Source organism: Tetrahymena thermophila (genome assembly GCF_000189635.1).
Source record: "Tetrahymena thermophila SB210 genomic scaffold scf_8254551, whole genome shotgun sequence".
NCBI classification, from domain to species: Eukaryota; Ciliophora; class Oligohymenophorea; order Hymenostomatida; family Tetrahymenidae; genus Tetrahymena; species Tetrahymena thermophila.
The window spans coordinates 690,726-714,222 of record NW_002476322.1 but is presented as its reverse complement, the minus strand read 5'-3'; the positions used below and the strand labels follow the sequence as shown (position 1 = coordinate 714,222).

The 23,497-nt window shown below is 23.5% G+C and overlaps 7 protein-coding genes across 7 annotated transcripts; 2 read left to right on the top strand and 5 right to left on the bottom strand. All coding sequences in view use genetic code 6, as the record gives it.

Annotated features, from left to right (window-relative positions):
* Window positions 1-527: 527 nt before the first annotated feature.
* TTHERM_00310930 (hypothetical protein) lies at window positions 528-3,750 on the bottom strand (the record flags this gene model as incomplete). Its single annotated transcript, XM_001021161.2, has 7 exons — window positions 528-1,592; window positions 1,651-1,968; window positions 2,031-2,162; window positions 2,256-2,623; window positions 2,678-3,097; window positions 3,152-3,370; window positions 3,423-3,750. The coding sequence occupies 7 exons, from the start codon at window positions 3,748-3,750 to the stop codon at window positions 528-530; spliced, it is 2,850 nt and encodes a 949-aa protein (XP_001021161.2).
* Window positions 3,751-4,295: 545 nt separating this feature from the next.
* On the bottom strand, window positions 4,296-6,144 carry TTHERM_00310920 (hypothetical protein; the record flags this gene model as incomplete). The annotated part of the gene is made up of 2 exons (XM_001021160.1): window positions 4,296-5,749; window positions 5,889-6,144. 2 exons carry the CDS (start codon window positions 6,142-6,144, stop codon window positions 4,296-4,298), a joined length of 1,710 nt encoding a protein of 569 aa, XP_001021160.1.
* Window positions 6,145-7,503: 1,359 nt separating this feature from the next.
* Window positions 7,504-8,691, bottom strand: TTHERM_00310910 (hypothetical protein; the record flags this gene model as incomplete). Its single annotated transcript, XM_001021159.1, has 1 exon — window positions 7,504-8,691. One exon carries the CDS (start codon window positions 8,689-8,691, stop codon window positions 7,504-7,506), a length of 1,188 nt encoding a protein of 395 aa, XP_001021159.1.
* Window positions 8,692-9,628: 937 nt separating this feature from the next.
* TTHERM_00310900 (metal-dependent phosphohydrolase) lies at window positions 9,629-10,294 on the bottom strand (the record flags this gene model as incomplete). Its single annotated transcript, XM_001021158.1, has 1 exon — window positions 9,629-10,294. The coding sequence occupies one exon, from the start codon at window positions 10,292-10,294 to the stop codon at window positions 9,629-9,631; it is 666 nt and encodes a 221-aa protein (XP_001021158.1).
* Window positions 10,295-11,096: 802 nt separating this feature from the next.
* TTHERM_00310890 (hypothetical protein) lies at window positions 11,097-13,437 on the bottom strand (the record flags this gene model as incomplete). Its single annotated transcript, XM_001021157.3, has 8 exons — window positions 11,097-11,429; window positions 11,520-11,676; window positions 11,731-12,227; window positions 12,300-12,539; window positions 12,610-12,750; window positions 12,801-12,899; window positions 12,990-13,044; window positions 13,136-13,437. The coding sequence occupies 8 exons, from the start codon at window positions 13,435-13,437 to the stop codon at window positions 11,097-11,099; spliced, it is 1,824 nt and encodes a 607-aa protein (XP_001021157.3).
* Window positions 13,438-13,931: 494 nt separating this feature from the next.
* TTHERM_00310880 (hypothetical protein) lies at window positions 13,932-14,879 on the top strand (the record flags this gene model as incomplete). The annotated part of the gene is made up of 4 exons (XM_001021156.3): window positions 13,932-14,019; window positions 14,408-14,538; window positions 14,635-14,667; window positions 14,751-14,879. 4 exons carry the CDS (start codon window positions 13,932-13,934, stop codon window positions 14,877-14,879), a joined length of 381 nt encoding a protein of 126 aa, XP_001021156.1.
* Window positions 14,880-15,923: 1,044 nt separating this feature from the next.
* Window positions 15,924-23,454, top strand: TTHERM_00310870 (transmembrane protein, putative; the record flags this gene model as incomplete). The annotated part of the gene is made up of 16 exons (XM_001021155.2): window positions 15,924-16,773; window positions 16,935-17,121; window positions 17,186-17,469; window positions 17,526-17,639; window positions 17,792-17,983; window positions 18,046-18,438; window positions 18,492-19,112; window positions 19,197-19,649; window positions 19,703-20,120; window positions 20,179-20,494; window positions 20,547-21,514; window positions 21,571-22,370; window positions 22,431-22,545; window positions 22,597-22,840; window positions 22,901-23,309; window positions 23,369-23,454. The coding sequence occupies 16 exons, from the start codon at window positions 15,924-15,926 to the stop codon at window positions 23,452-23,454; spliced, it is 6,450 nt and encodes a 2,149-aa protein (XP_001021155.2).
* Window positions 23,455-23,497: the final 43 nt, after the last annotated feature.

The following is a 23,497-nucleotide window of genomic DNA, read 5'->3' as shown; positions in this document are numbered from 1 at the left end:
AAAATATTCATTAATAAACTTATTTCCTCAAATAAAAAAATATTTTTATTTTTAGGAACTTGTAAATTTATATTCGAATTTAGATAAAAATCTTTTTAAAAAGTAAAAAAAACATATTGTTTTATTTTGGATAAGATAAATTTTGGATTATTTACTATTTTTCAATAATTGAAAAATTCTTAAAGTATCTTCAAATCATTAAAGTTTTATTTTTTTAATCAGCTTTAATAAAAGCTATTAGGTGATTTTAATTAAATGACTTTTTTTTCAATTCAAAAGAATTTTTCTTGCTAAAAATAGTTTATTTTAATTTTACAATTTATTCAAAATTTTTCTCTTCAAATAAAATTATAAACATAAAATTATTGATAAATGTGATTTTTAATGTTAATTTTTACAATTGAAACTTAATAAAAACTTTTAATAGATTTTATTGTTTAGATTATTACTCAAAAAAAATAACAAATAAATCTAAAAATTCAATAGTTCTTTTCAGCCTTTCATAAGTTTTCTTTGGATTTTACTTCTCAAGCTTGTATATTGTTCTTATCTTAGTTGAATGATTAAAATTTAATTTAATTAGATTTAAGTTTATTCTAAGATTTACCACTATTTACATAGCTACTTAAATCTTTATTTGGTATTCCAAATTATATGCTTACATTTTTTAATTTGTCAGGGTTAAAAAAAATTTATCCGCTTTGGTTTTAATTAAGTTTTTACTATTTCTTAAAGGTGCTGTTTGACAAATTAGCTTAGTATATAGGGCTAAATAAATTTATTTAACTTCTGCTACTAGCTACTAAAGATTCATTCTAATTTATTTGTTTTTTTATTAAAGTTTTATGATCTTATTAATTATTTACATTTAAAATAATCTACTATTTGTTAATGAAATCTGCTGATAGTTTTAAAGTAGGAATATCTCTTTTTTCCTAACCTATTTTTTAATTTTTAACTTATTTTTATTATTCCTTAATAATTTTTTAAAAAGCATTTAAACCCTTCTAAAACCCTAATAAAAAACACAATCTCGATTTCAACATTTTTTCATTATGATTGTTGCTATCTGAAATAAAATTTTACTGCAATCTGTTAATTTCTTATTTAGTTAGGTCATCTACCTAACTTTCTAATAATTTTATTTAAGAATCTAAAGATTTTATAGCAGATTTGTCAATTCTAGCATTTATATTTTGCATAAAGCTTGTTTAATTTGGTTAATTATTAGGGATTATCTATTCTGTAACTATTTAATCTTACAATTAAAAATTATATGAACTTCTATAAGAGGTTATAGATTTTTTTCTCACATTAATTTATTTCTCTTTATTATAAGGATTTAAACAACTACCAATCATACTTTTTATTTTAACTTTTAATTTTTAAACATTATCTTAAGCTACATTCTTTACTTATTTTTACTCTTCAATCTAGTTATTAAATTCATCAATCGACCTTTAAAGCGTGGATTAATCACCTGAACTTCTTCCACTGACATCATTTAACTAACTATTTTTAATTTCCAATTATTCAAGATATCTTTTTTTTTCATCTTACTTTTCTTTCAAACTCTGCTAAAGATTTGCCAACTAAAAATAAAATAATTTAATAAAAAAAAAATAAGTTAATAAAATGAAACATTTTTACTTTAAAAACATATATTTTCGATTCAGTATCAAGAGTGTTTGGTAGCATTTCAATATCAAAATTTTCTTTCATCTTCCAAAACATTTAAACTAAATAAGAAGCGTTTTCATTATGTTCGTATTTTTCAATGCCTTCTGAAATAATATTCAGGTAAAATTCTTTTGCATGGAGTTTTATTTACTTTTTTTACAACTTTAAAGAAGAAACACTCTTCTCTAAAGAATCTATCTGCTCTTAAATTTCCTTGACTTTCATTTTTAAAATAGATATTTCTTTTTGTATTTATTCCTCTTTTATTTAGTTTTGTTTTCTAATTTTCTATTCATTTATAGAAACAAAATTATCTAAAAAATATATCTAAAATATTAAAATGAAATTACTTAAAATTTATCTTCTTAATCTGTTCTTTGAAATATAACATTTCTCCTACCTAAACTAAAATGAATATATTAAACCCTTTTAGCTATTTCCTACTTTATCTTATTTTCTAAATCTTACTGCATAGTTTACAGCTTAAAATAAATATTTTAAAAATAAAAATTAATTTTATTAAATTTAATATTAAAATTAATAAATAAATTTAATTATTTAAAATAATTAATTACTGTTTGCTAATTCTAAGAAATCTATTTAAAGAAGTCATTTAAGTTAAATATTAAATTAGTAATAATTTCCTTTTTATTATTTATTATGATTCTTATTTTTTAATATTTTTTTAAGATAGTTTCTTCAACAAACTTTAATGTGAGAACTTTTTTTTAAAGCTATTCTCTATCTTAATCGAGATCAAACAAAGTTTCTTTTTTCGTAATATTTTCTCTCATTTTTTTTTATATACTTTGGTAATCAATATGATGGTTTACAGATTTATATTTCTAAGCAATACATTTAAAGCTATTAAGCCCATAATAAAGGTCTTCTTTATTTTTAAACTTTATGAAATTAGAGAATTATTCTTCTTGATCTTCAATACCTTAATAAATTTTAAAATCAATATTTAAAACAATATACATGTTTATTATCTTACTTTGTTTTTTGCTTATGGATAAGTTTAGAGGTAAGAATTCTATTTTTGGCTAATCATCCACTTCATTTTTTATTTATGGAGAAGAAGCATGTAAGCTCTTTGATTTAAATTTTGTATTTATAACATTTTAATTTTCTTTTTTTAATAAAGAAGCATTTATAGCAGTTTTATTAGGATTGTTATTTTACTTAGATTCAATACTTTCTTAATTCATTTAACTAATACCTAATAATAAAGATTATTCTTTAGTTTTTTCCTGTTATTTATCTCTTTCAGATTAAAATTTTGGGCTATTTAGTAATTTTTTCATTTTGTTAAATACTATATCGTTGATTATTTTATGGTTAAGTTCATTTCTAATCGCTTCTTAACTCCATCTATTGAAAAACTACTTCTCATATAAACTTCCCCTAAAGCTTTCTTTAGAAATTTTTTTTTTTAAATTTAATTAATCTTAAAATTTTTAAAATTTACCTTGCAATTATTATTCTTAAGACTATCTTTATTCCTAAGAAAAGTTAACTTAATCTATTGAATTGATGATATCTAATCTTAACTCAGGATCATTTACAACTTACTATTTTATAGATGATGAATTAGATTAATTTCTCTGTATCACTTGTATTTCCTTTTTATATCTATCAAATAAAACATGATTTATTTAGTCTTTTTATTTGCAGTCTCCCATAATTTCTTATTTAAATTGATAAGATTAATCTTTCAAATAATATTAATATTATTTTACTTTTCTCTTGGTACCAATTTTTTAAACTATTTACACATAATTTTTCATTATTTTAATAAGCCTGCTCATTAAATTCCTCTCCATACAAATTCTCAAACTTTTCAATTGATTTTCCATTCTTTTTTTCTATTTCTATTTCACCAGATTTTTTATTTTTCCTTATTTTCATTTATGGCATTAAAACATAGCAACTCCTATGGAATTGTTTTAAATCTTCGCTAGCATTTCTAGAAAAAGAATTTCTTGCATCTAAGGAATCTTAAAAGATTACAGCATTTTTTTTCTTTGAAATTTGAATATTATCACAAGATTTAAAATTTCTATCCATTCTTAAAACTCTATTTTTTATAAATCTTAATAACTTCTACTTTGTTAATCAGGCTATTAATTACAACAAAAAAAAATAATTAAAAGCTTAACTTAATGATACAAACAAACTTAAATCTAGTTATTAATTTAATAAAAAGCTGAATAAAAAATGACAAAAAAAGTTAATAAATAGTGCTTTTTTAAACAATAAAATAATAAAGTTTTTTTATATTAAAATACTTTAAAAAAATTTTACTCATTTAATTAACGATTAAACAAAAATAACTAAAAAAATAATTAATTTTTTTAATAATCAAAGAAATAAAGTTAGAATAATACTTCATAAATGATAATTGTGATAGATATAAAATATATAATTTTTACAATCAAAAGATATTTATTTATTAATATTGAACTCTATTTTATATAATTTTTTATATAAATTATTTTGTAGTAATTTACAGAAAAGTTGGAGGTAGGTAGATAGATATATTCTTTTCAATTGTTTCATCAAAAATATAAAATAAAAAAATTATTTGTTTTAACATGATTTTGTTTTTTTAATCACTTTTTGATTTTTACTGTGAGGCAATCTTTGCAGTTAATTGCTATGTTTGTATAATATTTGACATTAAATACTTTAAAACATTTCAGACAATATCTTTTTGATGGATTAGTCATTAGGTGTCTATGATTTGATTACTAATCATGGCATATTGTACATTAATAAGCTTGCTTACAGCATTCAAAAATAGGGACTGTGTTGCATTTAATTGAATGAGGACAACAGTCTTAATAGACTTTGTAAGGGAATTTGTTTTTAATTGTTTAAAAGTTGATGTCTCTCTAAATTGTTTGCAACTCTTCTATTAATTTGACATTGTTTTTTAATATATTTTCATGGCTTTCTTTCTTGGCTAATAGCTAAGTTAGATGTTAAGAGTCTCCTTCCTTCCTTTCAAGCTATTCAGATTTGTCTTACTTTTTAGCATGCTTTTATCTTTCTTCATTATCAGTATTGATTTGAGTTGAATAATCTATTTAGCTAGAGGCTCTTTGAATATTTATGGGTGAGTTATTGTTTATAAAGATTTATGAGTTAAATTAGAAGTTATTCAAATTTTCATCATTTATATCTAATTCTGTAAAAGTTGTAAGAATTTTATCAAGTTCTTCATTTAGCTTCTCATGCATCAAGTTAAAATTTTAATTGTATTTATTCTCAAGATCGTTATACCTATCTTAGATCACTTTAGTTCTTTTCAATAGATCGGTAGCAAAGGTATCATGGTGGATGTTTAAGGCATACCCAAATTCATCATCACTCATTTCAAAAATATTTTTTTGCATTGCTTTTTTAAGTTGTTAAAGATAAGTTTGTTGCTTATCGACTTCATTTTCAATGATAAAATTATCTTGGCTTATTTCTTCTTAAATTATACTTTAAACCTTTTCTTTGATGATGTCTACTCTCTATATAAATTCTTCTTTAAGCTTATCTAACTAGATAAGAATACCCTTTAAAAAAGCAGGGTTATGCATCATATTAGCTAAATTTGCTAAGTTGCACACACTATCCATATATTATTGGTATTTAAATTCTATGCTATTTATAAAATCTTCAATTCTTAGTTTTCTTATAGCATGTTCGCCATGATCTTCTAAGAAACAATGAGCGCATCCAAATTTCTGCTGATTTTAGCAATGAATATCTGTACAGACATAAGAAATTTTACTTCTATCATGACCTTCTTTGATGCAAATAGGTTGGAGTTTCAAACCTAATTTAGTGATAGAAGTCTTGTCAGCAGCATTTTCAGTATATTTAACATGAGTTCCACTAATATTTGTGTGAAATAATACTGATTAAGTAGTATGCTATACTCCTCTTTTTGAAGGACTCATTTCAATTAGACTACTATAATTTTAAAATCCATTACTGCTATTATTTAAATTTGTGCTACTTTTCTTACTCTATTACAACTGCTTAGCTTAACTGCTATGTAAACTAGATCCTCCTTTTTTTAAATAGATTTATTATAAAATTTAATTTCTGTAGTCCATTTTATATTTAAGTTATTAATTATCAAAGCAATATTAAAAGTAAGTTAGTTTCATAATTGGAAATCATAAAATTATTATAAATATAAAATTTACTCATTTGCTTGGAGTTGCTGCTACTTTTGAGATTTGTAGAAGTTCCATTTCTAAGAGGAGTGGAAAAGCCGTTTGAGACCAAAGATTATTAGACTTATTTAGAAGAGTAGCGCTAAGCTGATATAGGACGTGATTATATATTTGAAGTTTGTTTTTTAGGAGTATAAACAGAAGAAGAATTCTTAGCTAATGAAAGCATAGAGTCTATTTTTTCTAAAGATTTCCTCAAAGGAGATTCCTAATTTTACCTATTCATTATGGGATCTACTTACTTGATGTCTGCCTGTATTAGAGAATATTTTTATGAAAAATTTTTAAAATAAATTTTTATGTTTTTTGCTACTGTTAAAATATTTATAAGCTTTAATTTAAGTTGCTTGCTTAAAATTCTTTGGAGCAAATTTAGTTTTATAAATTCGTAAAAATTATGTTTGCAAAATCTTTGTTTCGTGTTGATAATAAAATTTAAAGTTTCTTTATCGGTTCATCTTATCCATAAATTTTTATTTATAATATCAGTATAACTCTAAATATTACGAATAACCCAAAACATAATTAATCATCATAAATATATATATATCCACTCAATAGCTTTATTATTTAATTAATTAAATTGAAGTAAGTGTGGTTTATAATTCAATATATTTTATTCATAATAAATTTATACCATTAATTCATAACTCCCTTCTTTAAATTGTTTACAAATTCATTTAAACTCCCCACATAAATAAATTAATAATTACCATTTATTTAATTTATTTGCAAAAATATCTTCAAAAATATGGATGGACAAATATGCATAGAATTAATGGATAAAATATAATATTTTATGTTTTAAATTAGTAAAAATATTTAAGATTGAATAATATAAAATTTATTTAATTTAAACAAAAATGTATGCTTTATCAAGAAAATATCATTTTTAAGAGAAATATTTTAAATAAAAAATAGACTTGATTAGCATCTAAATAATATCATAAGCTATACAATTTAAGTTTTTCATTATTAATTATTCAAAATAAATAAAATAATTTACTTAATTAATAAATATTTTTTATTCTCTATTCTCCCTTCTAATCTAAAAATCCTAAATATACTTAAGATATAAATGATGATAAAAATATATAAAACTTTAAGTTTTGATATTTGGTTGAATTTATTTACTTCCAATGTTAAACACAATCATATTTAAACAATCAGATCAATTATTATGATTTTATTTTACTAATTAAAATAATTAATATTAAATAGTGTCCAACCAACTAAAAAATATTTAAATTGATTTAAATAGTTCATCAGTAATTTTTAATAGAATAATTAGTTGACTAATTCAAATATTTTCTAAAAAATTATCAAATAAATGATTAATTAAGCTTAAATTTATTTTAAAGATATCAATATTTAATCTCAATAAATTTTTTATCATTATATTTTATGTATTGATAATGTATTAATGTTGTAGACTTTTAAAAAATTTTACAGAAAAATAAAAAAATGAATTATTATCTTAATAATAAAAAAATTAATTTGTTTGTAAATGATGTGTTAATTGTTGAATACAATATATAAAAAATAAATAGAAAACATATTTTAAATTAGTAATTTATTTTAAAAATCATATTTATAAAAAGTAAAAAGGATTATTTATTACAGTTTTAATTCCTTTTTCTTCTTAATCTTCAACGTCATCGCCAATTACTTCATTTTAAAATAATCTCTTATTATTATAGTTACTCATTTTCTCTCTAATTATTCTAAATGAATTTTCTAAATTATTTATTGTATTTAAATCGATCTATTTGAAGATATAGTCTTAATTTTCTGGTTTTTTTAACTTTTCTAACTGATCTTTTAAGTAAGGAATAATTATTTCTTATATGAATTAAAATAGTTATTTATATTCATTTTTATTTGCACAGAGGGTAAGTTAATGTAATTCACTTGATGTAGAAAAACTATCAGAAGCTGCTTTCATTTAAATATATGATAATTCTATGAAAGATAATAAAGCTTGAATATTAATATGATTGTATAGCTTTTGTTATTTTGCATGGTGACAAAATGTATCTATAAAGTGCCAGTAATAATCTTGTTACTCTATATCTAAATTTATAATATTTTTATATGAATTTTTTAGCTTTTAATAGTGCAATTCTTATTTTCTAGAATCTCTAACAAATTAGATTAAATTAATTGGATTTATGCATATCAATCCACATAATGCAAAAGAGGTTTTCATGAAAGTTTAATCATAAAGGATTCTACTTTTACCAGAAAATTCAAGTAGTGGTACTTTTTTATCCTAATTTTCAGCAGATCCATCAAATATCTAACTGTAATATGTAGTCCATCCTATAAATAGATCATAAACTAATAAATGTCCTTAGTTTTTTAAAAATAGAACATTAATCACTTGACGCAAAACATTTTTTTTAGCTCTATTATCATTTTAATCTTCTTTCTTAATGTAGTTATTCCTAAAGTAGTCCAAAATTTAAAAGCTATGATAAAAATACATTTCAAAATTTGCCTTTTCACCTTCATACTTAGATGTTTACAATAAAGCAGCGAGTTTTTCACATTATTCTACCATCTATGTTAATGTAGATCCTGTTAATTTTAAGTAACCCATATACTCACTTTGTCTTTTTATTAATGTTTGATTCTTTGATTATTTTATATTCTCTTTAAATTCTTCAAATCCATCTTCAAATTTTTAGTTGCATACTTAATAGAATTTTGAAAGTTTCAGAAATCTATTTTCGCCGTGCTCATCTCTTTTTATAAGTAATGTGTTAGACATTCTAACTTATTAACTGATTTATTTGGATAAATATACAAATATTAATTTTTAATTTAATTTTTTATATCTATCTTATCAGATCTAATGATAGACAAACTTTTTTATAAAATGAAAAATATCTTCTTAAAAAATTTAAAAATAAATAAAAAAATATTAATTTTAAACTATTTTAATAAATTCTTTAATTTTCATATTACATACTAATAAATATAAACAAAAAATTTTAATATATCAAAACAAAAAAGAAAAGCATAAAAAATATTTCTGTAAGAAAAAAAGTGTACCTTTAAAAATGCTTAGAAGATTACTATGGCTTTAAAAAATAATAGAAAGTTTAAAAAAATAATATTAAAATAACTTTTTAAATAAATATATAAAGGAAATAATAATAACCATTCAAGTCATTTCAAAAACATATAAATGGAACTGGATTAGTTCATATATAAATATTAAATATAACTAAATACTCATTAATTTGATTTTCAAAAAAAAAAATAACTTTTTAAGTTGTATTTTACTTAAATAAATTATCTCAAATACTTTTAATTTTGTTTAGTTAAAAAATCATTTACTTTTTCTTTTTAATTTTATTTAAAGCTGTATTTTTTTACACTGATTCAGATACCCTTTTTTAAAAGGCATATTAATTAAAATATTTGGTTTTAAAAAACCAACTAAATTTTAAACTATTTTGTTTTTATTAGGTTTTAAATAGCCTAATAAGAAAATTATATTTTAAAAAAAGGGTATCATTGAAAAATAGTAAGTATACTTCAAAGATATAGTATTAGATGAAGATTAAAAATTCTATTAATTTATATTAAACTAATTTTATAAATGTAAAAATAAATCTAATTTTTATAAGTAAGATACACTGTTACATTTAGTTAGTTATCACATAAAAAAATAAGATTTTAAAATATTTATTAATGTTTTATCAAGGTTTTCCACTCCATTCACTTAAGAATGTGTCAACAAATTATTACATAAAATCATGACGCTTTTAAGCAAAATTTTTGCCAGCTTCTGTGTTCATTTTATCTTTTAAGAGGAATAACTTTTCATAGAAATGATTTAAACTTGGGGAATTGTTATTTTTGTATTATTCAGCAGTTTCATGCAAGACAGGGGGAATTTCAGGATCATAAAGGGCTCTATTTTTATAACCTCCATAAGCAAAACATCTTGCAATACCAATAGCACCAAGAGCATCTAATCTATCAGCATCTTAGACAATAAATCCTTCAATAGTCTTTAATTTATTTTCAACCTTAGCTCCCTTATAGGATATATTTCTAATAATATGAACTACTGCATCAATTTCTTCATCAGTAGCTCCTTATTGTTTTAACCATTCAGATGCAAGACGAGGAGCAACTTCTTCATCACCTCCAGTAAATTTCCAATCAGCAATATCATGAAGAAGAGCACCTAATTCAACAATAAATTGGTTATTAGGAGTTTTTTCAGCTTTGCTTATTTCTATTGCTAAATTATGAACTCTTTAAATGTGATCGTAACCATGACCCTTTTCAGCATCTTTTAATTTCTCAGCAACAAATTTCTTGCATTCTTCGATGATATTTATTTCTCTTTAGTTCATTTTATATTTTAAAGGTAGAATTATTGAATTAAGAATTTATTTATTTATTTATTTATTTTTGTTGATAAAATTATTAAATTATTCAAAATTTAATTTACCTATTTATACTCCTATCAAAACATTAAGAAAATCTAAATGAAATGTAATTTGCCTGATATATATTTCTTCCAGAATTAACCTAACTTCTAAGTAAATTTAATTTTTTGTGGGGGATCAATTTTATTTGTTTTTTTGCTTTTAATAATATTTGTTAAATTGTGATCATGAAAAATTTTTGCTATTTTAGACTTATATCTATTATTTTTTAGATTAAACTATTATGTTTTATTTAATGTTTAAATTTGTTCTTCTAATTAGGTTGTGCTTTCTAATAAATAAAATATGTAATTTCTCATATCCTTTTCTAATTTTCTGATGATTAATTAAGCATAGAATGTTAAAAGAATAATTTAAATGCAGCTTACATATTAATATAAATACATAGTCTATCTAAATAAAACAAAGTTTAGGTAGAAAAATGTTTAAAATAATTTATAGATAATTAATGAATATATTAGAACTAAATAATTTACTTTCTTCTTATTACAATAAAATAAATTGTGATATGCAAGGTGTATTATATCAGATTTTACATAACTATAACAATATTTAATTAATTAAAATGTTCTAAAAGAATCGGTTTACATTTAGATGTTTTACCAATATTCAAATTTAGTAATAAAAACCGCTTAAATATAAATTAATATTTTTCATTTTATCTTTGATTTTAATTGTGAAAATTAAATTTCTTAGATTTAAATTATCAATTCATCCCACTTAAAACATCAAAATTTTCATCATCATCTTCATCGTTTTCTTAATTATTCTGAATAGCATTACTTTATTGCTTGAAAGGATGCTGCTACTAATCTTCGTATTCCTCACTGTCATTTTAGTTTATCATTGGAACCATTCCCATTGCTTCTGGTGCTTGCTACTTAGTTTTCATTTACTTCATTATATCTTCTGCTTTCATTTTTTAAAGTTATATTCGTCTTGCATCAGCATCATTTTCATCTGGTTCTTCATCTTCAGATTCAGAATCAAGGAAATTTTTCTACTTTTTCATCTTATTGAGTTGATTCTTTTCTTATTCCTTGATAATTTTTACATTAAGTTAAAGTTCCAAAATTTAAGTCATGAAATAACTAAATCTATTAATAATTAAAAATTTAAAAATGTATACATCTAGCCATTTCTATTTGTAGGCTAATCTATCTCTCTTTTACTGTTGATCTATAAGTTACTGGAGAGGATTATCAAAAATTTATTTCCCTCTATTTACTATGGCAGGGTCTACGTTGTAAGGAGATTAATAAAATCTTGAATTTTTCATAATTAGTCTTTTATAATAAAATAAAATTTACGTTTTATTAAAATAGAGTTTATATACTTACCTGTGCTCAGTAAAATATTCTTCAAAAGATATATTTTTGCTTTCTTAGTAAATAACATCAACAATATGATCCCAAGTGTCTTAGTCTATAATTTAATCTTTCAAACATTTTAACATAATTGCCATATCTACAAATATTTCCATTCTATTTTTGTGAATTTTCATAAAAATTTAATCCCAAATGTAAAGTGTCACTTGTAAGGGTAGAAAAGCAAAACCTAAAGAGTGGACAAATCTTTTAACTATAAGCACTAAAAAATTTCTAGATTAAGGCAGCTCTAAATTGAGTACACTGTTGATTTTATTAGCAAGGTCTTCATCCACTATAGCTAAAGTGTTCATTATTGCATCAGTCATTTCTGCATCGTACTTCTCATCATGTTTAACAAGTAAGTCTACAAGAGGGTCAAAAAACGCTACAATACTTTGGATAGAGAAATAGTAACCTATCAAATCAACAGGAATCTTATGCATATGTTAAGCATCACGATAAACAATCTTTAACAAAAAAATTTTAATTATAAAGCATAATTTATTTAAAATTTATCATAATTAATTTATATCATTTACCATTAAAGGAATACATAATAGGTAAAGGTAATCAGATAAGATTCTGTCCTTCTTAATTTCATAATAAGAAAGTATAGTTTTCATGCAATAAATCATTCCTCCATCAAATTCTTGTGGAGTACTCATTTAGCCAACAAAATCTTCAGTATCTTTAATGATTGCAACATCAAATCTAGATATTGTTAGCAGTCTATTTTCATTCAGTTTTTAGGAATATTCATTTGATTCCTTTTGATTTTCCTTTATTTTTCATAAAAATTATTTTTCATTTGCAATATTTATTTTAAATAATCTTATAAATCTAAATTACCAAACAGAATTTCCATATAATTTATCTCAAATCGTTAGGTAGAAGTCTATATGCTAATAAATCAAAACAATCTCTATTGCCTTTATTTCTGATAATCAGGTTTTATAGCATACTTAAAATTATGCTCCACTTATTATCTTTCTTTTTTATTAAAAAAAATTGTTTTATTGTTACTGATGCTTCATAATTACAATTTATCTCCTCATATCTTCAAGACGAAGATTCATAACTTATCTTATCTTCGCTTTAAGATCTTCTCCTTCTTCTTCTTTGTCAAATATTCTTCCAATCTAATTATTGTTATTATTCATTAGCTCAGACAAAAATACATATATATTATAAATTTATTCAAAATAAGTAAAAAAAAGTAGCATTTTTACATCTCTGTAAACAGATTAAATCTATTCTGGAGTAAGGTCTTTCAAAAGATTTCCTCTATTTATTTAAATTATTAAATTGTTTTATTTATCATTCAGCCTTGAATAAATTCAATTCAAAAAATATACAAATAAAAATGGGTAGATACTCTGCTTCTTTAGCAAAACGTGAAACAGCTCTTTTAAAAGATAGTTCCAAAGTTTTATATTCTGGACCTTATTTTATTTGTTATTCAATTTCGTTCATAAATTTTCCTAAAAATCCAGAATCATATTTTAAAGGCTAGCTTAAATACTATTGCGAAATCTCTAATCCTTAGTTTACAGCTTCTCTAAAATTATATCTAGAAATCAAAGACTCTTAGCTCTTCCTTATAGAATTATCTTAAAGGCCATTTGTTTAGCTCTTATTTTGTTAAATCCTATTAATATTGTAATTTGATCTATCCATCAAGAATATTTTTGTAACAATCAGTACAGTATTAAAATAAATACTAAAATCTATGAAAGATTTAATATAATTAATTTCAATTACTTTATATAACTAACTATCAGTAAGTATCACAGAAAAATATCAAATCATTAAAATAAGTTAATATATTAATAGATTGAAAATAGAATTAAAAATAATATTTTAGTAAAAAAAATTTTTTTTCAGTCAATTTATTGAGTTTTCATGAGAACTTATGTATTTTCAAAAAATAATAAATAAAATAGAATAAATAAAATTATAAAATAATATAAATATTAACTAAAATTAATACTTTCATATAATAATGAAGATTTTATATACTTTCTTTAAGCTTTTATTTCCTGTATATTGGTAAGGAAATAAAAGATATAGCTAATTATCAAAACAATTTAGAAAAAGAAGAATAAAAAGCTTTGAAATTAATCAAATATAAAGTATTCAAAACATAATTAATAGGAAAAGATAAAATAAAAATGAGTTTAAGAAAGGGAACCTCTATTTTTTCTAGATAATTCAAGAAAGCTTTCAATGATGCAAAATACCAAAATCTTACTGCTGCACGTATGGAATTAAAATGATGATGATTTTTTAAATTAAATTATCTATTATAAGCATCGATAAATGAATAAAGCAATATTGATTAAATGTGATGATTATTCGCATATTAAAAATGGGAAAAATAAGATAATATTCATTAACAAAAATGTTTAAGAACAAAACAGAAACTTAGAATTAAATATATTTCTTTTAACATAATATGCATTATTGTTTTTTAATAAGGGATGAGCTTGTGTTCTAAATTTGATTGCGTTTTTGTAAAATTGACCTAAATAGATTTGAAAAAATAATTCTAAAATTAATAAATGCAGTCTATTTAAAAATCAATTTATTTTAATATATATATTTTTGATTTATTATAAATTAAATCTGATTTATTTTAATAATTTAGAAGGTGAAACTTATTCTCACTTAGGTTGGATTTCTAATGTTGATTTGAGACTTGGTAGAGCTATTTTTACTTTTGGTGTTGTTGGTATTGCCTTCTGTATCTATCTTGAACCTTCTTACTTCCATGAAACAGTAATTATTTATTTAGCTATTTTTGCTTAAGGAATAATTTATTTTATAATATATTTTTTTGTATCGCATTTTCTGATAAAACTTTTAAACAAATAGTTTGGTCACATGAGTCAACCTCCTAAATATGATGTAAATTAATAAAAAAAAGGGATTTATAATGAAATAGATCCTTTAATTATGTTAAATATTTACTAAAATACTAATAAATTAAGTTAATAGATAGCAATATTAATGGAGTTGAAAAGAAACTTAACAAATAGATCCTTCACAGAGAACATAACGAACATAAGTTAGATGGTTTCGTTAGTATGTTTAAGGGAAGTGATGTTGCTAAAAATTGAAGCAATCTATGATATTAAAACAAACAGTTTGAATTAAAGCATGGTTATATAAAATAGTAAATTTTATTTGAACTACTAAGAAATAATCATTGCAAATAAATAATCTGTGTATTGTAGTTTTAACAAACTATAGCAATCACCTTTTGAAATCAAACCATAAAATTCAATTTATTCAATATTTATTTTTTTAAAAGATATTTTTTCTAAAATAGTTTTACTTATGCAATAAATATCGAACTAAGCTATTAAATTTTAGAACAAGCATAATTTAAGTATTTGAAAATATGATAAATGTTTTCAAAAAATATTTCCTATGTTTAAAAATTATTAATTATTTAATTGAAAACAAATCAATTCTTATATATTAAATTTTCTTTTAATTTAAACTCATTTTTTTAAATTTAACACTCTGGAATTCAGAATATAATTTGGTTTTTTTTCAAATTTTAAGAGTTAGTTTACCTTGAATATTTGAAATTAATAGGAATTTAAAAATTTAATAATAAAATTTTGTGGTTTTCAAACATAAACTTCCTACTAAGTTTTTTTTACTGTTAAATATTTATAATAAAATATAATATGTAATAATTATTGTTTAAAAAATAAGATACATTTTTATTCAACATGATTTTAATATTTAATGTTAAAAGAAAATTAAAATTTTTGCATTCTATTTATTAAAATCTTTCTAATGTAATAAGATAGTTATTCTATTGTTTAAATCATATAAAGTTTAAGAAAGATAAATCTAAAATTCAGGTAAAAAATGAGTTAACAAATCTTAATATTATAATTTTTTTGTAAAAAAAATATATATCCAACCATGAGACATAGACTTTGTTTATATATTTACTTGCAGTTTTCAAATCAATATAATCTAATTATTAACCTCTAATAAAAGAGCATATTTGGAATAAACTAAAATCATATCTAATTTGAAAATAGGTAGAAAAAGTATTTTTAAGTTAGTCTTTCAACACCTCGATTGAGTTACAAATTCAAAAAGACTAATTCCAATTTATAATAAATCATACAATAAATATAATGAAAATAAGTAAAACATTTATTTCTATGCTAGATTCTATCAATTAGTATAACAAATCCATCAATTTGATTTTTTTGAAATTTATATGTTTGTACATTATTTGGATTAATTATGTTACTGGAGGAAGAGTTTCACCTTATGGATCCTAATTTATTGTACTTTCAAGTACTAACCCTAATACAATAGCAGATTACTACTTTTCTATGACATTTGATACTGCTTTGCCATCCACTGGATATGTTGAAATTCTATTTCCTTAGAATTAATATCAAATAGGATTGACTCCTGCAAAACCTGTTATATATGCTCCTTATCCTAATGTCGCATCATTTTCAAAAGTTAACTTATGGAGTGTTATTATAGGTCTTCCAAATTGGCCAGCTAATACACCTATTCAAATTATGGTTTCAGGGGTTTACAACCCAAGTAAAGAAGGTGGTACAGGGCAGTTTTAAATTTCTACCCTGGCATCTTACGATTTTGTATCTAATCCAATTGTACCAGGAACTGTATTAGATCAATCAAAACATTTCACTGTTGTAGGGTTATCCAAGCCTTCTACAAATTTGATTTCCGCCAGCGTAAATTTCAATTCCTCTTCTAGTCAGTAAGCAGGCTAGATAAGTATCTACAATTTTTATATGGTGCCTAGTTCTGATCTTCCTTATAATGTTGATTTTCGTATAACATTTCCTTCGATTTATTCTTTGACATATGTTATTCCTTCTTAGTGTGGCAGTGTTGCTAATAGTGCTGGATTAATTCTTAAAGGAGGATTTTATTGCTAAGTGTTATCTACATCACCCAATGTTCTCACAATAAAAGGAAACGGAAGTCCAATTATAAAAGGTAAACTATAATAAACAATATTTTGCATAGTAAATAAATAAAATTAGTAGAACTGATAATTATAACATTAAAAATAAACTTAGAATTTTTGCATTTATATATGCATGTATACATACATAGATGGATATTTAATCAATTAATTATTATAAAAATTTATATAGGTACTTAGGTAGCACTTGCATTATTCCAAGTTTAAAATCCTTAAGTTTCTGCAATTACAGATTTGTTTAAATTTGAAATTTTATTAGCATCAACAAACTCTACACTTGAAGTTGCTTCAAACGTTTTAGGTCTCTATATTTAACCAGGAATTATCACAAATATAAACTTGCAACTTTACTACCCACTGTAAAAAAAAATATTTTAGCAACTTATTTTATTAGTTTAAATTAAATTTTTTACAAAAATAAAGATATCAAATGTTTACAGGATTTACTAGAACATTTGTCTTGCAATTTAAACCTACAAATCCTTTTATTGCTGCACGTATAGTCACCGATTTTCAACTTATAACATCTTGCTAAATAACATCAGGATTACTAGATACATCTTTAAACTCTAATTCTATCTGTACTCCATATGCCAACATCATGTTGCTATCTAACTTTTAGTCGTATGTAAGGAGTTAGTTTGGAAATGAGTTTGTTCAAGTATAATTTGTTGCTCAAATCAAATCTTATCCAGTCACTACAACAAGTAAAGTATATTTTAAAAAATTCAGAAAATAAAATATTAATATTTAAAAAAATTAGATATTCTTTCAACATAACCTGTATCTATATCTACATTCTTGGATTAAAATATGCTTACTTTGGTAGATTAAGATAATAGCACAGCCAGTACATAATTAGCAATAACTTAGGCTCGTAACTAATTTAAAATTAATATTTAAATAGAGAAAGCTTTAAATTTTTTAGAAAATATTGTTTCTTCAATATTTATTTAAATTTGACATCATTCATTCATTTATTTAATTTTGAATAATAATTTCAATTTTCAAATTAATAACTAAAAAAAGCTCCTACAACAGGTTTATCTGTTGTTTTACCTGCTACTCCGATAACATTAAGCAACCTATAAACTAGCACTCAAAGTGTAACATTGACAGTGAGTATATAAAAAACAAACTTACCATCTGGTGCTACTTCTTGTCCTGCTACATTTTATATCGAAATACCAGAAGATTTCTCAGGAATTCCAGCATGTTAATGTAAAAATTATAGAAAAAAAAACAGTAAAATAAAAATATTTAATATAAATAATAAATAAAAGTTGGCGGTACTAATTATTAATGTTCCTTATAAGGAGGATTAATTAAAGTAGCAGTTACTGGTTATACTCTCAACGTAGCTACAGTTTAAACATTGACTATTTCAAATTTAGCTAATCCTAGTATACCTGATAACTACAACATCAGAGCTAATATTTACTTTAGTGATACAACTGGTTTATAATACATTTATACCTTAAATCAAGTCTTTGCAATTATTTCTCCTCCTTTAAGTAGCCCTGCTACATATACCTTATCCACATAGTAACTATAAAGTTCAATGCTATTTTTTGTTTTTGCCTTTAAGAGCTCATTACCATCAGGTGTAAAGACTCTTGCAGATCCCTTTACATAATTTTCTTATATAGATATTATTGTCAGTGGAACTAGCAATTGTAAATAAATTATTAAAAAAAGGCAAGTTTATTAATCATTTTTTAACAATTAGCTTATGGTCTAAGTTCTATCCCTGATCTTAGCATTATTGATTGTATTTCTCTTCCATAAACAGGTACAGATGCATAGGGTCTTACTAATGCTCCTGGTTATTAGATTTAATGCTCAATTTTTTAAAATTTATATCCTGGAAGTATTGTGATAAGAGTATAAAATTATGATTAACTTTAATCTATCTAAACATCATAGAATAGAAAAATTAAAATTGGTGTACCTGTAACTTAAGCAGCTAGTAGTGATACTCCTCAATATAAAATTTAAATATACATATCTACAAATAAGATAGTAAGATTATATTAAAGCCTACCACTTACAAATATAACACCTGTACCTACAGGAAGTAGTCTACCTGCAGCAACATCCATCACAACTACACCAAATCCTCCAGATATGTAATAATCTTATTAAAGCTAAGTTCCACTTACTGGATTTCCAGGATAGGCTATTGGAACTTACAATGGTATATTCTTTTAACTAGCACCAGGTTATGTGTTTGATGTTACACAATAATAAATCTCTGTAAGTGGAGTATCATACACTTATTTGACAGATTTCTTTTATTTATCAAGAATGAATTATATTTTGATCATTACAAAATCAGCACTTCCATCAGGTATTAATTCATACATTTATTAATTGATTAAATATAATTTATTTTTTATACAATTATGTGAAATTAAAAATTATTTTTTTATAGGAAATGTCAATATTATAATATAAAACATTATCTCACCAAATTATTCATATGCAACTAATGTAAATAATCTTTATGTGAGTACAAATTCTTAATACGTAGCTGTTTACAGTGTAGTATTTAACACTTAAGTTTTAACGGATTCTACTCTTGCTCTATCAATTGATTATGCAACTCCTTAAATTCTGTGGGCAAAATATACTTTTAAATTTACAGTCAATATGCCAAATGTAAATATATTAGAGTTTAGTTTTCCAGCTTCATACTAAATAGCTCTAAATGATGCATACTTATAAGTGATTAATTTAGTTAATATCCAAAATCAAAGCGTGAATAAGCAAATATTAGTTTCAACTCCTAGCGCTAATTTAGTTTAGATTAGTTAGTTTACTGTCATAGACCCTAATTAAAAAGTATCTATCACATTGACAGCCATAGCAAATCCAGCAGCAGGCAGTATAAAAAATTTCTAATTTAGTGTTAAAAAAATATTTAAATTTTTAAAATAGCTTATTAAATAACTGTTACTCAAAGATATGCCAATGGTGCAGGATTATTATATGCTATAAGATAAACAAAAGTAAATGCTGTTATATCTGGAGCAGCCTTTACTCCAGAAGTGATAAATTTTCTTCCTAATTCAATAAACGCTCTTCCTAATAATATTGGAAATTCTGGAATATATATATTTCAGTTCCAAACAACTCTTTTAATACCTAAGGGTTCAGTCATTACAATAACATTTCCTAGTGATTATACTTTATTGTATCAAAAGTAGCAATCTTTCATTCAATGCTCTGAGAGAAACAGTATAATTTACATGTCAAACTGTGCTATTGTAACAGGTGCTAACTAAATTTAGATGACAACCTATGCAGACTCAAATCCTGCATTAAATGTCATATTAGAATACTATGGTCTAGCTTTGTAAATTAATTTCTATTGAATTATATTTCAATATTAACAATATTAAATTATTTAAAAGAAATCCATCATCACTGTCATCGAACTTTAACTTACAAATTAACTATAAAAGTACACTAGTATTTAGCACTGGAACATCAGTTAGTCCTACAATATCAACTAAGGCTCTTCCTTTAGCTTCTAGTTCTTTAAACTACTACCCACAAAATGAAGGAGAAAGAGCTTATTACGAATTTACAATTTAATTTAGTACAGTAACAGCAATTTCTTCTACTTAATCAATCTTAGTTTACTTTCCTTTAAACTATGATAACAACCTAGGCCCATATAAACTCATAATTACTTCAGAATAGCTTTAAGGTGCTCTTAAGTACAAAGTAAGATTTTGAAAATACATTAACTATTTTAAAAATATATATTATGCAAAAGTAATATAGAAGATAGTTAGTAATTTACGGATTTTACAGTATGACAATAACATAGCCTATTACAATTAAAATTTTTGGTATAGTAAATCCAAATAGGACGACTAATTAAGTTTATGTGAGTGAATTGTTTGGCATAGGTTTACTAGATGTAAGTCTACCTAAAGCTTTGCATGGATATAACTTAATTGAAGCAGCTTATTAAACTATACCAAACATATCTCCTTAGCTTACCCCTGGAGGAATTAATTTTGTTTCAATTGCATCAACAAACCAGTATGCGAGATAAACAGGAAATTTTACATTTGTCATTGATCCACTCTAAAAAGTGCTTTCTTCATAAAATGGAGGATAAATATATTTTGATTTTCCTTAAGATTTCATTGTCGATTCATATGGAGGAACATGTAGCATAAATTAAAGCTTTTCATTTTTTTCTAATTGCTATATGAATGATGAAAATTTGAGATTCTACTACCAAACGATCAATCCACAATGGGATTCTTCTGTCAATGGATACATTTCAGCAACAATAAGTCTTATAAGGACTCCTGATTCTAGTGGTCCAACAAATAATTTCATAGCTTATAATTATGATAGTATTAATTAAGTAGTTTTAGGAAGATCATATCCAAATTTATTTATTGCTTCCCTTTCATTTTCTTATTAAGGTAAGCTTATTACTGTGAACAATGATCAACCATATAATTTAGAAGTTGGTTCTTTCTCTGACACTATCACTATAGCATTTAATGTTAATATAGTGAATTACTCTGCAGAAACAACTATAACTCTTACACCTAATGTTTTAGACCCATCAATAATTATCTAACCTTTCCCTGTAGTTCTTCAGTACAAATCTACTAGTGTAACATTTAAGATAGCAGCACCAAGATCAATTTTGCTAAAGACATTTTATATAACATGGTCTAAAACTGGTGATACCTTCCCTCCCACTTATGCTGACCTGAGGTAAATAAATTATTTATAATATTATCTATATATTTATATCTAATCTAATAACATAGGAGGACACAAATAAATATGGTCTCAGGTACTCTATTAAGAAGTGTAAGAATTGAAAATATTCCTTATATTCCTTAAGATGGTGAAAGTTATCCATTATATCTACGTGTACCAAATCCACCTTATACAGGGTTGACTGTTCAAATTTGTTTTGACAATCTTTTCTCAGGCAAGCAAGATTTTCAAAATTTTGAAGCTTCAGTGAATACAACAAATGTTAATTTCAATATCCAAACAAATACCATGGCCTATACTGTCTTTTTTAGAAAAAATTTGACTGTAAGCAGTGTACCTATCTATTATTAACTTTCAGGAGTTGATATGGCATCCTACTAATTATTCATTTATGATGTAGATAATGATCAAATTAGTGCTGATATACCATATGACCCTCTTGTTGGTTAAACAATTAATAAAATTGCTGCAAATTATGTTGCTCCTAATTTTATAAATGTTAATATACAATAACAAACTGTAGGAGGAGTATTGTAGCCTATGATAACTAGAACTTCTGTAACTCTTTCTATATAGGCAGATTAAAAAGGCTTCTTATTTTATGTTGTTGCTAATAAAAGAATTCCTACTCCTACATTTATATCTACATCGCAACCTAGTAGCAACTACACTTTATCATTTAGTAATCCTATTTATGGAGTTAATTATATCAGAAAGACAAACCTTCAAACATAATTTACAATAACTAACTTGAATGCTGGCATAGATTATGAAATCTACATATATATAATGAATATGAATTTGGTAAACAATGCAAATTATTACAAACTTGCTTTCAGCACATTATGTATGAATTTAAAAAGATTTTTTTAAAATTTATTAACTTATTTGTTAATTAAATAAATAGAACCTTAAAACATAGCTGCTTTTACAATGAAAATAACTCAGAGCAGTATCTTAAGTGATGTTAAATAGGAGTATATCACAAAGATGGCAAGTCTTGTATCAATTAGTCCTTCGAGGTAAGTTTTTATAAAATAGACATCATCTAATTTCAATTTTATGTTGTCTAGAATAATTGAAAGGTAAACTAAGTGTCTCAGCATTAATTTGGATGGATCAAATTCAGCAAATGTGATGTATTGGAATCTCCTATTGCTCCCTGATCCTACAAACGAAGATTACTTAACAACTCCTATTAATATTGTTGCCTAATTGAATAACAGAATTTAAGCAATTTAGCAATTTATTCCTCGTCTTGACGTAAATACACCCTTTATAATGTCAAACTTGTCCTTGAATATCCCTTAATTCTAAGTATCGTCACTATAATTTTTTTACAATTATTTAATTTTTTTTATAATTCAATTTGATTAGATTGCTCCATACATGGCAAACAAAACAATTAATTCAGTAACAATTAACGTTGGGTTTAGTTATTGTGGTACACTCATAGCTGTTGGTATTCCTAGACTAAATAGTGAAAATAGTACTATTACAAATACAACTTCCCTTCTAAGTTAAGAGGCACCAGGAGTAATATACCCCACTTCTTATGAAATTTCACAAGGTCTAAATATGACTAATTTACCTGTGAACTAAAACTTATTTATATAAAGCTATATTAATTAAATCAACTCCCCATTTAATATAACCTTTTCTAACCTTTCTGATAGAACTGTGTATGATTTTTACTTATCTACTATAAATGACTTCCCATAGTTTAATTACTTGTTAAACGATAATTCTGTTGTTAAACTCTCCATCAAAACGCTAAAAAACAAAAGTAAAACTTTTTATTTTTAAATACGAATAATATTGATCTAAATATAATTTTTAAAATAGTTCCTCTTAACATTTATACTATATAGAAAGGATCATATTTAGAAATATGCTTAACCTTATTAGTATTTCTTATAATATTTATCTGATTCATTAATTTTTATATAAATGACTGTGAGTTAAAATTTATAA